The sequence below is a fragment of the Oncorhynchus clarkii genome, chromosome 21 (genome assembly GCF_045791955.1).
Source record: "Oncorhynchus clarkii lewisi isolate Uvic-CL-2024 chromosome 21, UVic_Ocla_1.0, whole genome shotgun sequence".
NCBI lineage: Eukaryota > Metazoa > Chordata > Actinopteri > Salmoniformes > Salmonidae > Oncorhynchus > Oncorhynchus clarkii.
Window position 1 is genome coordinate 39,078,178 of NC_092167.1, and position 14,086 is coordinate 39,092,263.

The window sequence follows — 14,086 nt, forward strand, 5'->3', positions numbered from 1 at the left end:
CTTGACATTTTCTACATTTTGTTACTTTACAGCCTTATTCTAAAATGTATTAAATTGTCCCCCCCCCCATCAATCTACACACAATACCCCATAATTACAAAGCAAAAACAAGTTTTTAGAAAAAGTTGCTCATTTATAAAAAGAAAAAAAACATTTACATAAGTATTCAGACCTTTTATTAGTACTTTGTGGAAGCACCTTCAGCAGCAATTATACATGAAGAGTATTATGTTTTTGCCTCTCATCCCCTCCACCTCTCAGCAGGCACACTACATTTGACAAATCAATCAAATGAAATCAAATTTTATTTGTCACACACATGGTTAGCAGATGTTAATGCGAGTGCAGCGAAATGCTTGTCCTTCTAGTTCCGACCATGCAGTGATATCTAACAAGTAATCTTAACCATTAATCTAACAATTTCACAACAACTACATTTTCACACAAGTGTAAAGGAATGAAGAATATGTACATAAAAATATATAGATGATCGATGGCCGAACGGCATAGGCAAGATTCAGTAGATGGTATAGAGTACTGTATATACAGATGAGATGAGTAATGTAGGGTATGTAAACATTATATAAAGTGGCATTGTTTAAAGTGACTAGTGATACATTTATTACATCCAATTTGTAATTATTAAAGTGTCTAGCGATGAGTCAGTGTGTTGGCAGCAGCCACTCAATGTTAGTGATTAGTCACAAACTACTAATCAAACACTGAAAAAAATACTAAAAAAGAAAATGAGGCAGAATAATGGATAGAGCCTATTCAAATAATGCTAGATTTCGTTCACGTTGTGTATAAGGTAACAATGGAAGTTATACTTAAAATGCAGTGCATATTACATGCAGGCATAATGTTATCACTTTACCCTTGTGATTGAGGACAACAGGAAAAAGAGGACCGAGCACGCCTCCATTCTCATCGACGGGCCTGCAGTGGAGCAGGTTGAGAGCTTCAAGTTCCTTGGTGTCCACATCACCAACAAACTAACATGGTCCAAGCACACCAGGAGTCGTGAAGCGGGCACGACAAAACCTATTCCCCCTCAGGAGACTGAAAAGATTTGACATGGGTCCTCAGATCCTCAAAAGGTTCTACAGCTGCACCATCGAGAGTATCCTGACTGGTTGCATCACTGCCTGGTATGGCAACTGCTCGGCCTCCGACCGCAAGGCACTACAGAGGGTAGTGCGAACGGCCCAGTACATCACCGGGGCCAAGCTTCCTACCATCCAGGACCTCTATACTAGGCGGTGTCAGAGGAAGGCCCTAAAAATTGTCAAAGACTCCAGCCACAATAGTTATAGACTGTTCTCTCTGCTACCACACGGCAAGCGGTACCGGAGCGCCAAGTCTAGGTACAAGAGGCTTCTAAGCAGCTTCTACCCCCAAGCCATAAGACTCCTGAATATCTGGTCAAATGGCTACCCAGACTATTCACATTGCCCCCCCTCCCCTCTCCACACCACTCTCTGTTGTCGTCTATGCATAGTCACTTTAACTCTACATAAATGTACATACTACCTTAACTAACCGGCACCCCCCCTGTATATAGCCTCCACATTGACTCTGTACCGGCACCCCCCTGTATATAGCCTCCACATTGACTCTGTACCGGCACCCCCCTGTTTATAGCCTCCACATTGACTCTGTACCGGCACCCCCCTGTATATAGCCTCCACATTGACACTGTACCGGCACCCCCCTGTATATATTGTTATTTTTTTTACTGCTCCTCTTTAATTACTTGTTACTTTTATCTCTTATCCATATTTTTTTAAAACTGCACTGTCAGTTAGGGGCTCATAAGTAAGCCTTCACTGTAAGGTAATACCTGTTGTATTCAGCACATGTGACTAATAAAATTTGATTTGATTCTATCACCGGAATTGATCCACATTAGCTTAGTTTGCAAAGTACTTTTCCTCATGTTTTGGTGGATCATAACTTGATCCAGACGAACCTAAAAGCCCTACTGCTACCACCACTGTTTCATTGTTCTGTAAAGAGATCTCAAATATACTTGCATACAACGTAATAGTTTTTGGACCCCAGATCATGGGGATGCCAATAAACAAATTAAATTAAAGTCTGTTAGTCTGTACAATTGTTTGATAAAAATATGTTTCTAATATATAACTTGTTTATTAAAAGAGGGACACATCACAATTGATATCTTATGCTTTGATGTGTTTCTTGGGGGTGATAAATCATTTAATAGGTCAAAACAATAACATTGTCTGTGTCTGGGGCCATTAAGTTCCGACATAGCATGTCGACCACATTCACCTGAATGGTGTGATTGGTATGATTTCCACCTTCTACTGAGGTGATTGTCATCTAATCGGGTGGGATAAGGGACCACCTGGCGTCACAGGTGACAGTAGTTCTACTACCCTCTGTCAGAATTCCTGGTGACTCGGAGGTCTGTTTTTCATTGTGGTTGATCTGGTGCTGGATGTGTGGCTTTATACCAGAAAGAGGACAATGTTTTGTTCCTACTGCGTACTAGTTTGTTTACTCTACACCAGTAGCTGTTGCAGGTGGGCGGGGATGTCTGGGTGTCAAAAAAAATGGCAGTTTTATATTGCTCTTTGATAGCCTTTATTATATTGAGAGAGGTGCATTAACATTTTACCGTGGTGTTCCATTAATATATAAAAAAAAAAAATTAAAAAAAAAAAGGAGTTCATGATCATCACTACATTTGTAACCGTCAGTTCTATCCACAAGTCATTTTGGTGATCACAGCTCCTCCATTGATAGATCACGGATTTAAGAAATACAATCATGTTTCAATGCACTCTTGGGCAGACTTCATATCAAGCAAAACACAGATAGAAAAAAATACATGTCAACACTTTGATCCAGACATCCCTGAAATCTCATACAGATCATTTATATTAATACAAATCCCATATACCTAAAGTGAAGACAGTTAAAAAGTAATCACTACATTTCACCAAAGCTTTGTGAGTACTGTATTTTTGTATGAACTCCCATAATATGTAGGCTATAACCATGTAAGATCATTATTTGTAAAAATCATATGGATATTAGATCTATCAGTGAAAATATAGAATATAAAATGTCCTTGAGACAGTTAAAATCATTGCCTCTACCAACAAAAAGTCAAAAGTACTACAATAGTTCATATTTCATCAGTTCAAATGACAGTTTACATTTCAGAATCATGATCTTAGATCTCTCTGAAACACGTTTTTCAGACCAGGCCTTGAATTCCAGCTCTGTTTCTTGGCCAACATGTAGACACATCCAAAGAGATCAGGGAACATATTCATCAGGTCAACAGATTCTAAATCCTCAGCACTGCAGAAGGAGAAACAAACTCAGCCACCTTCAAATGGTAAGACAGTGAAACGTTTTAGTACGAGGGAAAACAGTCTTACTTACTTGTGCTCATGGAGGTTGCGTATGAAGCGTAGTAACCCCAACATGTTCTCAGGGTAGAGCTGTTTGCCATCCATCTTTTTCATCAATTCAGAGGGCAGCTGTGATCACAAAACAATCTGTAAATTGTGTAGCCTCTGAGCTTTCAAAACGCTCTGCCAGGGGAGAGGGCACTCCCACACTTTTGCATTAGTGTATACATGTTTTAATATACATGTACAAGTATATACAGTGGTTGCAAAAAAGTATTTAGTCACCACCAATTGTGCAAGTTCTCCCACTTAAAAAGGCCTGTAATTTTCATCATAGGTACACTTCAACTATGACAGACAAAATGAGAAAAATATAGACAGAAAACCACATTTTTAGATTTTTAATGAATTTATTTGCAAATTATGGTGGAAAATAAGTATTTTGTCACCTACCGGTACAAACAAGCAAGATTTCTGGCTCTCACAGACCTGTAACTTATTCTTTAAGAGGCTCCTATGTCCTCCACTCGTTACCTGTATTAATGGCACCTGTTTGAACTTATCAGTATAAAAGACACCTGTCCATAACCTCAAACAGTCACACTCCACTATGGCCAAGACCAAAGACCTGTCAAAGGACACCAGAAACAAAATTGTAGACCTGCACCAGGCTGGGATGACTGAATCTGCAATAGGTAAGCAGCTTGGTTTGAAGAAATCAACTGTGGGAGCAATTAATAGGAAATGGAAGACATACAAGACCCCTGATAATCTCCCTCGATCTGGGGCTCCACGCAAGATCTCACCCCGTGGGGTCAAAAGGATCACAAGAACGGTGAGCAAAAATCCCAGAACCACACGGGGGGACCTAGTGAATGACCTGCAGAGAGCTGGGACCAAAGTAACAAAGCCTACCATCAGTAACACACTACGCCTCCAGGGACTCAAATCCTGCAGCGCCAGACGTGTCCCCCTGCTTAAGCCAGTATAAGTCCAGGCCCGTCTGAAGTTTGCTAGAGAGCATTTGGATGATCCAGAAGAAGATTGGGAGAATGTCAGATGAAACCAAAATATAACTTTTTGGTAAAAACTCAACTCGTCGTGTTTGGAGGACAAAGAATGCTGAGTTGCATCCAAAGAACACCATACCTACTGTGAAACATGGGGGTGGGAACATCATGCTTTGGGGCTGTTTTTCTAAAAAGGGACCAGGACGACTGATCCGTGTAAAGGAAAGAATATATTGTGAGATTTTGAGTGAAAACCTCCTTCCATCAGCAAGGGCATTGAAGATGAAACGTGGCTGGGTCTTTCAGCATGACAATGATCCCAAACACACCGCCCGGGCAACGAAGGAGTGGCTTCATAAGAAGCATTTCAAGGTCCTGGAGTGGCCTAGCCAGTCTCCAGATCTCAACCCCATAGAAAATCTTTGGAGGGAGTTGAAAGTCCGTGTTGCCCAGCAACAGCCCCAAAACATCACTGCTCTAGAGGAGATCTGCATGGAGGAATGGGCCAAAATACCAGCAACAGTGTGTGAAAACCTTGTGAAGACTTACAGAAAACGTTTGAACTCTGTCATTGCCAACAAAGGGTATATAACAAAGTATTGAGATTTACTTTTGTTATTGACCAAATACTTATTTTCCACCATCATTTGCAAATAAATTCATTAAAAACCCTACAATGTGATTTTCTGGATTTTTTTTTCTCATTTTGTCTGTCATAGTTGAAGTGTACCTATGATGAAAATTACAAGCCTCATCTTTTTAAGTGGGAGAACTTGCACAATTGGTGGCTGACTAAATATTTGTTTGCCCCACAGTACATTTAATAAAATGACATCTGGTTCACCTTGGATCTCCACTGACAGAAGGATCTCTCCGTAGCACTTTGTTTCAGAGCTTCTAGAAGTTTTTGGTCAGCATCGCTATACTTCCCGACCTCCTTCTCATTCCCAATTCTTCTCAAGTACTCAACTCTCCTGAAAGACAACAATATACAGTAAAAAATGTCTACTCATACATTCATGTACTTTGTGTACGCAGTTTAATGCATATACTTTAGCATCATCTCTTATTTTGCCCAAGCTAAAGCATCCTATGCATCGGAATAATATTAACTCATTATTTTCATTATGCACGTACAGTATTATCAGTGTCAATCATTCTGTCACTATTACTGGAATACTGATCCCAAAATGTTTTGTCCTTATCTCCTTATGTTTAGCTTTAGTTTGTGTGTTAAATTCAATGTATGAAATGTGGTGTGATATCCCTACTAAATAGCTTGAGCTAATGTTCCTATCGACCCAGTAAGGCCAGCAGGCTACTCTCTTTATTGGTTGTAACTTATGAAAGTTGTATGGTCAATTTGCTTTGTTATTTAAAACGCCACTTTAAACATGTACATGACACAGCAACAAAATTTCCCCATGGGGACAATAAAGTCAGTAAAGTTCATTATTATTATTATTCATTATACAGGGTGCCATACTAACAAACAACTTTTCAAGTGACAAATAAGGATTTTCACCTCTGTGGTTTCCAGAAGAGGGGATGATTCAGGGTCTCCTCCACTGTAGGTCTGTCATCAGGGTTTTCATTGATCATCCACTCAATGAGGTCTTTTGCCACCTCGTCTGACACATGTTCTAGTGTGTAAGTCCCCTTGATTATGTTTTGATTCTGTTCAAGTTCCTCACCAAGTGGACCTTCAAAGGGGTGGTGTCCACCAGAAAGGATGTAGTATACCAACATCCCAGCCACCTGAAATTTCAACAATCATTCAGTCCATCGCTCTACAAACAGGAAATAATCTTTATTCTTTCTTCACGTTGCTCCACCTGTATATCAGAGCTCCTCTTATATCCAGAGCCTTGTTTGTCCAACGTCTCCTTGGCCATCCAGCATTTTGTTCCCGCAGGGACTGTGTATCGAGTTGTTTGTTCCACTGTCAATCTGCGACTTATGCCAAAATCTGCCAATTTTGCATTTCCATTGAGACCTGTTAAGGATAAATAATATCACAATATCATGCTTTTCATAATTATATGTACTAGAAAATGACTTTATGATACTGCATATAGATTTTAAATCTATAATGATGAAAGCCATGTTTTATATTTAGTGGGAGTGAAAGGCTTAACTGTGCAATACTATAGTATCTCTCACCTATCAAAACATTCTGAGGTTTGATATCCCGATGAAGGACTTTGGTAGTTGGACCATGAAGGACACTTAAACTGCAGAGCACCTCTTGAGTTATTTTAATCAGGGCAGGAGTGTCGTCCTTGGACAGGTGTGTATTAATGTACTCATCCAGAGTGTATTCACAGAGCTGAAGAGCAAGATAACCAAAGAAACTGTCTTCTGCAAAGTCCATGTATCTCACAATACAGCTACTGTCAAGCTCTGGAAGACGTAAAAATCCTTCCTCATTCTTGAGAAACTGATAGTTTGACCTGATCATTCTCTTTATGGCTACTTCAGTGCCATCATCCCTCAGGCCCAAGAAGACCTCAGTTCCATCACTTCCCTTTGCTATGCGAAAGTAATCATCATCATATATAAGAGTGAGGTTTCCTACTTTATAAACTTTACATTCATCCACGTTGGCAAGCTTCTCTAACTGTGTCTCCCACCGCTTGCTGACTTTGTGCCATTTGCGCTGTGATGGTGACGTGTCAGTGGTGGGGTGGAACGGATTGACACTAGAACACTCATCAAGGCCAGATTCCTCAACAGGAGTAGATGAAGTATTGAAGGCTAAACATGCATTATTTTCTTGTGCGTCTGTCTCTTCTTTTAGTATGTCTTGTTTTTCTGCCGTTCTCTTCATCTTCTTAATCTTCTTCTTCCTCTTCTTCTTCTTGGTTTCTGACAAATGACTGTCTTTTGAATCTTCACTTGTTGACTTGGAGACAGAACGTTGTCTGTCTAAGGACATGTTTAGATCTCTCAGCTTTACTTTCAGGTTTTCATCCCTTCCCCAGTTAAGTAGTCCTTCAGGTACCGGAGTCAGTCCCAGAGAGCTGATGTAACCAGGAACACAACTAAATGTGTAAAGATCTGCTAGCAACGCATAGGCATACATCTTCAATTCATAGGGATAACCCTTCCTCTGTGTGCATGGGACAATGTGCTTGCATATTTCCTCAAGGTCAGAGTTGCTCCAACGATCCTTGTCTTTTGTCTTCTGTGTGATGCCATAGAGCGTAACAATGATCAATGGCACGAGATAATCTTCTGTTTTAGAGGAAAGCAGTTTCACTAACTCAGGAATTAGGGTAAGTGACACCTCATTAGGTATTTCCTTCATTGCGCAAACAACTCTATATAAGGATTTCAATGCACCTGCCCTAAATTTCAGAGGAACTGTGGACAGACGTCTGCTTACATCTTCAACATAGGAAACTAGTTTCTTGGAGTCGTTCAACCATTTAATGGCTTTCTGGAAGTATTCGTCTTCATTTGCACCTTCAATGTTAAAGCACATGTCAATCATAGTGAGGTGGGTTTGTGGGTTCTCCTCTAGTAAGTGAAGATCATAGTGCTTGAAAACATCTGTTGGGGATGTTTGTTTTATTGCTTGTGCAAAATGTAAAAAAAGCTTGATTTTGGAAAAGAACTCACTCTCTTTAGCAAAGTTTCCAATTATTCTTGCCAATTTCTGATCAATTGCAGGATGGATGCCATGATTTAGCCACATTAAAGCTCCAGATTTGAGAAGCTCCTTCACAATATCCTCTCTGTCATGTGCTAATTGAATTGGAAAGAATGGTTGTTCTGCTAGACCATTTGGATCTGCCTTTGCTTCCAGTAATGTTGTCACTATATTCACTGGAACTTTATACAGTCCAGCATAATGCAGTGGTGCTAAATATCTCTTTGATGGTTTGTTGGGGTCAGCACCTTTTCCCAGAAGAAATGTACAAATCTCCTGATTTGCAAATGCAACAGCAGCAATTAAAGGGGTTACTTCATCTTGTAACTCAACACAAGGGTACAATGCATTGATGTCCTTGCCTCTAATCAATTTCTTCAGCCTCTCCAGATTATTATTAATAATGCACTTGATAATAGGATCTGTTGGCTCTGAGATAACCAGTCTGGCCAGAAGTTCTTGAAAATCAATCTTGTGTTCCATAACTCCTGACGATTTTATCTACGCAGGGACATCTGAGGAAGAAAAGCAATGTGGTGAGTACAGTGAACTGTTCAATTAAATAATACAATAAATTCTGGGACATAAGTAGTTTTATTATTATATACATCTAATCTACACTTATACTGAACAAAAATATAAAAGCAACTATTTTAAATGTGCCTCAGGATCTTGTCACAGTATCTCTGTGCATTCAAATTGCCATCGATAAAATGCAATTGTTTGTTGTCCGTAGCTTATGCGTGCCCATTCCATATCCACACCGCCAACATGGGGGACTCTGTTCAAAGGGACATCAGTAAACCGTGATATATGGGTCTGATATAGCACGGCTGTCAGCCAATCAGCATTCAGGTTAACCACACAGTTTATAAGAATGCTAACTGGCTGACAGCCGTGGTTTATCAGACCGTATACCACGGGTATGACAAAACATTTATTTTTACTGCTCTAATTATGCTGGTAACCAGTTTATAATAACAATAAGGGACCTCGTGGGTTTGTGATATATGGCCAATATACCACAGACAAGGGCTGTGTCCAGGCACTAGAACAGCCCTTAGCCATGTTATATTGGCCATATACCACACCTCCTCGAGCCGTATTGCTTAAATATAGAACTATTTTTTAGGCTATAAGAACCCTTTTCTAGACTCTCTTTTTTTTCCCTTCTTCTAAGAGAGTGTACTTACTGTACATTACAATTGGGTGGAGTTCATTAGGAGAATAATACATAAATAATACAATTCCTGTACTGTTTTCTCAAATAGTCTGCCACAGTGGAAGCGTCATAATACCCTTAAAATCCCAGAAATGGTTCCAACAGTTTTTTGGCCATTCATTTTTACAATGCTTGCGCTCCAAACACTTAAAAGACACACCCTATCCCCTCAACCCACAAATGAAGTGGACACTTCTGATGACGTGTCATGACGTCTTACGAGTGAGTATACACTTGCAGGGCAAGAGAGGAAGGATTTTTTTTTGTTTCTATCGTAGGTAAAAACACCACATTTTCTAACTGTACAAAAATAAATTTAACTGTATTTTAAGGCAATTAAATGCTCTACTAACAAAAAAGCTGTAAGAATAATAAGTGTATGTATGTCCCTTAAGGTCCTTGTGTAATGTGAAATTCTACCCCCTAGCCCAATTGTCCTTTGTATAATATTTATATATACACACACTTGTGTTCCCACATTTACTTTCTGTATTGATTTGTTGTTAATAGAAACATTTTTTTAAAGATGGAATAATTTTGGACTGCCCTTGCCCAAAAATTCATCACTTGTTCATCCCGCGATGATTGTTTTCAGCCACAGGTAGCTTGTGGGTGCTTCATATGCGCTACAGTCAGTAATGATTGCATGTCTACTTATATTAACTATATAACGTAAACTTGTACATCGCCTTGGTCCGTACAATTGCCCTTATTTTAGCGCCCCAAAAACGTAATACTTCCAGATCAACTGTAATGTCAATACCATTGTAAAGCACAATTTCTCCCCTTTCCAACAAAATCAATTACATGACTTAAAACACTGCCCGTTTCTGCATAATTGAAGCAGGCAATGAGCCCCGTTGGGTCTTTTTAAAAATGGCGGGTGGGGAAGCGAAACTAATGCGTGATAGTGAGAAGGAGAGATGTCGTGTGGGAAAATAGCTTTTATTCCACTCGATCTGTCCAACTTATCACCTCTAAAATGTAAATAAAACACTATAAAGAGTTTATATAATGTCTCATTACATACCTATGTGAAGGTTTGTGTCGAATTTGAATCGGGATTTTAGGGCGGTACTAAAGTGATCTTAGAAGTAAACAGCGGCTTTGAGTATGATGAGTGCATGCAATGATGACGAAAAAAAGGTATCCCCCTTACCCCGTCACTGTCCATTTCTTGTTTTTAAAGGATGAGAGAAGTGCTACACCTGGTGGAGGGAGATTGTAAGACAGAAATAGTTGCTTCATGCATGCTGTAACGGAGGGTCCGTTTTTTTCAACTTTTCTCCAATACTATATTGCCATGTCGATCAACGTTTGAATAGAAACCTAGTTCACACCCCCGATTTTGAAGTCAACACAGTCCCATTAGTTATCTTTGTAGTCTCGTTTGAATGTTGCGGTTGCGCACATTTGTACGAAATGGGGTGAGTTTACGTTAATTATTAATATACGCCTACTGTATGATAGCTAGCAAATTAATGAGCTAATTAACGTTAGCCTGCCCATCTACTTCTGAAGAATGAAATGTTTATTTCTACAATTTCCAAAAGATAACCAAACAAACAATGCATTACTTTTATGAGACGTGTTTGTGCATTAGTAGCACAATTTCTAACTTATTTACATACACTTGTATGTTGACTTCATATCGACATAGAGTTTTACATTTTGGCGATACTTTTCTTCGGGGATATACAATCATCGCGAATTGAATTACGGGGCGTTTCAAGCCCCGATATGAACATAATTGGACACTCGCAAACTCCATAAAAAAAAAAAAAATAGGGCATACGTTGCAAACGTCCTTGCTTTGGCTAATCATTTGAATCGACGACAAATATGGCTGAGGGACTTTCTCCTCCCCTCCAAGGACTGAAGGTTTAGGGCTGTCTACTTTGAGTTTGAAACACAACCATTTGAATTTTACAAACAAATCTAATTAATTGTGTGTTTGTTGTAGGCTTACCTTGGCGTGACGTTCTGATAAGCAGTGTATTCCCTTCAATTTACAAAAAAAAATTGCTATGCTAAATATGTATAAAAGTTAACACGTCCGAGAGAGATTTGCGCGGTTATCAATGTGCCACCCCAGGGTAAGCCTACACGAAACACAGATCTTATATGAAATAGTTTTAAACACCCAGATGGAAAAATAAATGGCGAAATAACAAATGGAACGATTTCCGGGTTTTATGATTCATACTGTTGCACTAATAAAACATGCAGTTTGACAGCTCTGGTGCATACCAACTAAATGTGTGGTGGTTTACCTGACTAAAGTACGGTTGACAGACTTTTGGAAAAAACAAACATTTTAATAGTTTCAAATACCGAGGATGTGTTGTTTCCACTAACATAACTTGGAAAGAGCAACATTCACTGGACTGTGCCAATAGTTTCAAAAATATATTAAAGTAAAAGTACATACCCCTTAGTTCTTTAGATGAGAAAGGCTGAAGTTACAGTGCCCGCACTACTGATGCGGAAATAACATCGGCCGCGTTCGAGAGCACCAAAGCGACAGTTGACTGACTGATCGACAAACACTGACATTAACGGTGCTTCCTTAAATCAGAGAGGAAGAGGCGAAGCCCAAAAGCAGAGTTTGTAAACCCTGTTGCGCAACATCGCGAGACTTTCGGGAACCCTTGCGACGCACAATCGGCCCAGCGTCGTCCGGGTTAGGGGAGTTTAGCCGGACTTAATGTACTTTTAATTATTTAAATTTTATATATATGTTTTTATTAACAACAAATCAATACAGGAAGTACATGTGGGAACACAAGTATATATAAATAATATACAAAGGACATTTTTTACATTTATATTTTTTTATGTTTTATTAACAACAAATCAATACAGGAAGTACATGTGGGAACACAAGTATATATAAATAATATACAAAGGACATTTTTTACATTTATATTTTTTTATGTTTTATTAACAACAAATCAATACAGGAAGTACCTGTGGGAACAAAAGTACATATAAATAATATACAAAGGACAATTGGGCTACGGGGTACAATATCACATTACACAAGGACCTTAATATGCTCATCATTAGGCTGTATAACAGGTCTTATTTGCGCAAGAGCACCAGCATGAATAAGTATCCTCACAATATCCTCTCTATCATCCTCCACTGCAATGTCAAGTGGTGTAAGCCCAAGTGGGCCTATGGCATTTAGTTCAGCTTTTGCTACGATCAGTCTCCTCACTGTATTGACAGGTGCTTTGGACATTAAGGCATAATGTAGAGGAGTCCAAAGATTGGATGATGGTTGGTTGGGGTTAACACCCTCTTGTTGAAGGTATGTGCATATTTCTTCATTTGCAGACGCAACAGCAGAATGTACTGTATTAAGGGATTTGTCGGCTGTGGTGGTAGTGGGGGTGGAGCTGGGTTCAGCAGTGTTGCCTGCAGGAAGTATTTTAAATCAAATGTGTGTGCCATAACTACTCATCGGCCATGAATTATATCAATGTAGAGATATCTCCGGAAGAAAATCTGAACTGTAAAGTTTACAGGGAAACAATGACATTTCTGAATACATTGTTAGAACATAATACGTAAGTGAATAATAAAATGTAAATCCAAGGCAGAGTTTATCAGACAAATGCTGATTATTTTACCTTATGCTAGCTATTACTGCCATCACAGTTTGACAGCTTTGGTCAGGTGCATACCAAATAACTTTATTCTCTTCCAAGGGTGGCATGGTTTAATAATTAAACCGGCTATTACTGCAGTTTGTGACATTACAGTTGACACCAGAACATCAGTGCCCCTAACATGTACTTTTCTGATACACAAAAAAATACAATGTTTTTAGTAAAGCTTATGACGTGATTGTGTAAAATGTAGGATTTGTATTTATTCACTTAATAACTCGCCTGATAATCAAGAAGTTGGAAAACAAGTTACAGTCACAACAATGTCATCTCCTGAAATATAAACACGTGTTAATGTAAGTATTGCATGTCAGTCTTCTTTCCAATAAAGACATACAATTGCATTAATAAGGCTATTCTAGTCACTTACCTCGCTCTCTCACTATTACTGCTATAATCTATAACTTGGAAAGAACAACATTCACTGCAATTTACCCCAAAAATCTACCTTACAACCTTACATTTCTCTTAAAGCACCTCTAAAAGTACTTTGTGGTTAAAAAAACAACTCCTCTTTCAAGCTATAGCTCCACTATAGTGTCCACTCTACTGATGAGGAACAGACATCAACTATCAGTTCTTCCTGATACCCAACTCTTGGTATGGCAGGTAACTTGAGCGCTCTAGCCAACACCTCTGGTCGTTCCAGGAAATTAGTGCCTTTTGCGTCCCTTTGGTGTTTTAAGTAGAAATAGTGCACCAATATTGAATTTGAAAAGCCCGTTATATTAAATGACGTGCCTTTTACTGTAGACAACATGGAGAATTCAATCAATCAGATGTTTAATTTCAGTAGACTTGCTAAAGTGCCAAAATTAAGCATTTTTACATGTCACAAGCCGATACACAATTTCCCAAAAATTAGACATGCCGCTACGGCGTTCTGGACAGCTCTGGCCCATGTAGCCTATATTTTAGACAACCACACTGAATCACAAACGTAGTAAGTACATTTTTCCAGTGCTAGTAGGAAATACAAGTGCAAGTTTTTTAAAATTTTTATTTTGTTCAATTTTTTTTGTCTGGGTCAGGAGGTCACAGCCGTGGAAGACAATAAATAAGAGGGTTCTGCCAGAGACTCAAACACCAAAAGTGGTACCGATCTACTTTCCCAGTGTATCGAGAGGGCT

At 39.1% G+C, this 14,086-nt stretch overlaps 1 protein-coding gene across 3 annotated transcripts; it reads right to left on the minus strand.

Moving 5' to 3' along the window:
* Positions 1 to 2,589: 2,589 nt before the first annotated feature.
* On the minus strand, positions 2,590 to 11,916 carry LOC139378994 (uncharacterized). 3 transcript variants are annotated; one of them, XM_071121678.1, is made up of 7 exons: positions 11,711 to 11,916; positions 6,566 to 8,572; positions 6,238 to 6,398; positions 5,928 to 6,160; positions 5,247 to 5,376; positions 3,424 to 3,521; positions 2,590 to 3,339 (listed from the first exon to the last, which is right to left on the minus strand). In XM_071121678.1, exons 2-7 carry the CDS (start codon positions 8,538 to 8,540, stop codon positions 3,201 to 3,203), a joined length of 2,736 nt encoding a protein of 911 aa, XP_070977779.1. In that variant the 5' UTR covers positions 8,541 to 8,572; positions 11,711 to 11,916; the 3' UTR covers positions 2,590 to 3,200. The 3 variants fall into 3 exon arrangements, with proteins under 3 accessions (XP_070977779.1, XP_070977778.1, XP_070977780.1); XM_071121677.1 differs by having other exon boundaries at positions 11,249 to 11,836; XM_071121679.1 differs by lacking the exons at positions 6,566 to 8,572; positions 11,711 to 11,916 and having other exon boundaries at positions 6,238 to 6,523.
* Between the last annotated feature and the right edge of the window lie 2,170 nt (positions 11,917 to 14,086).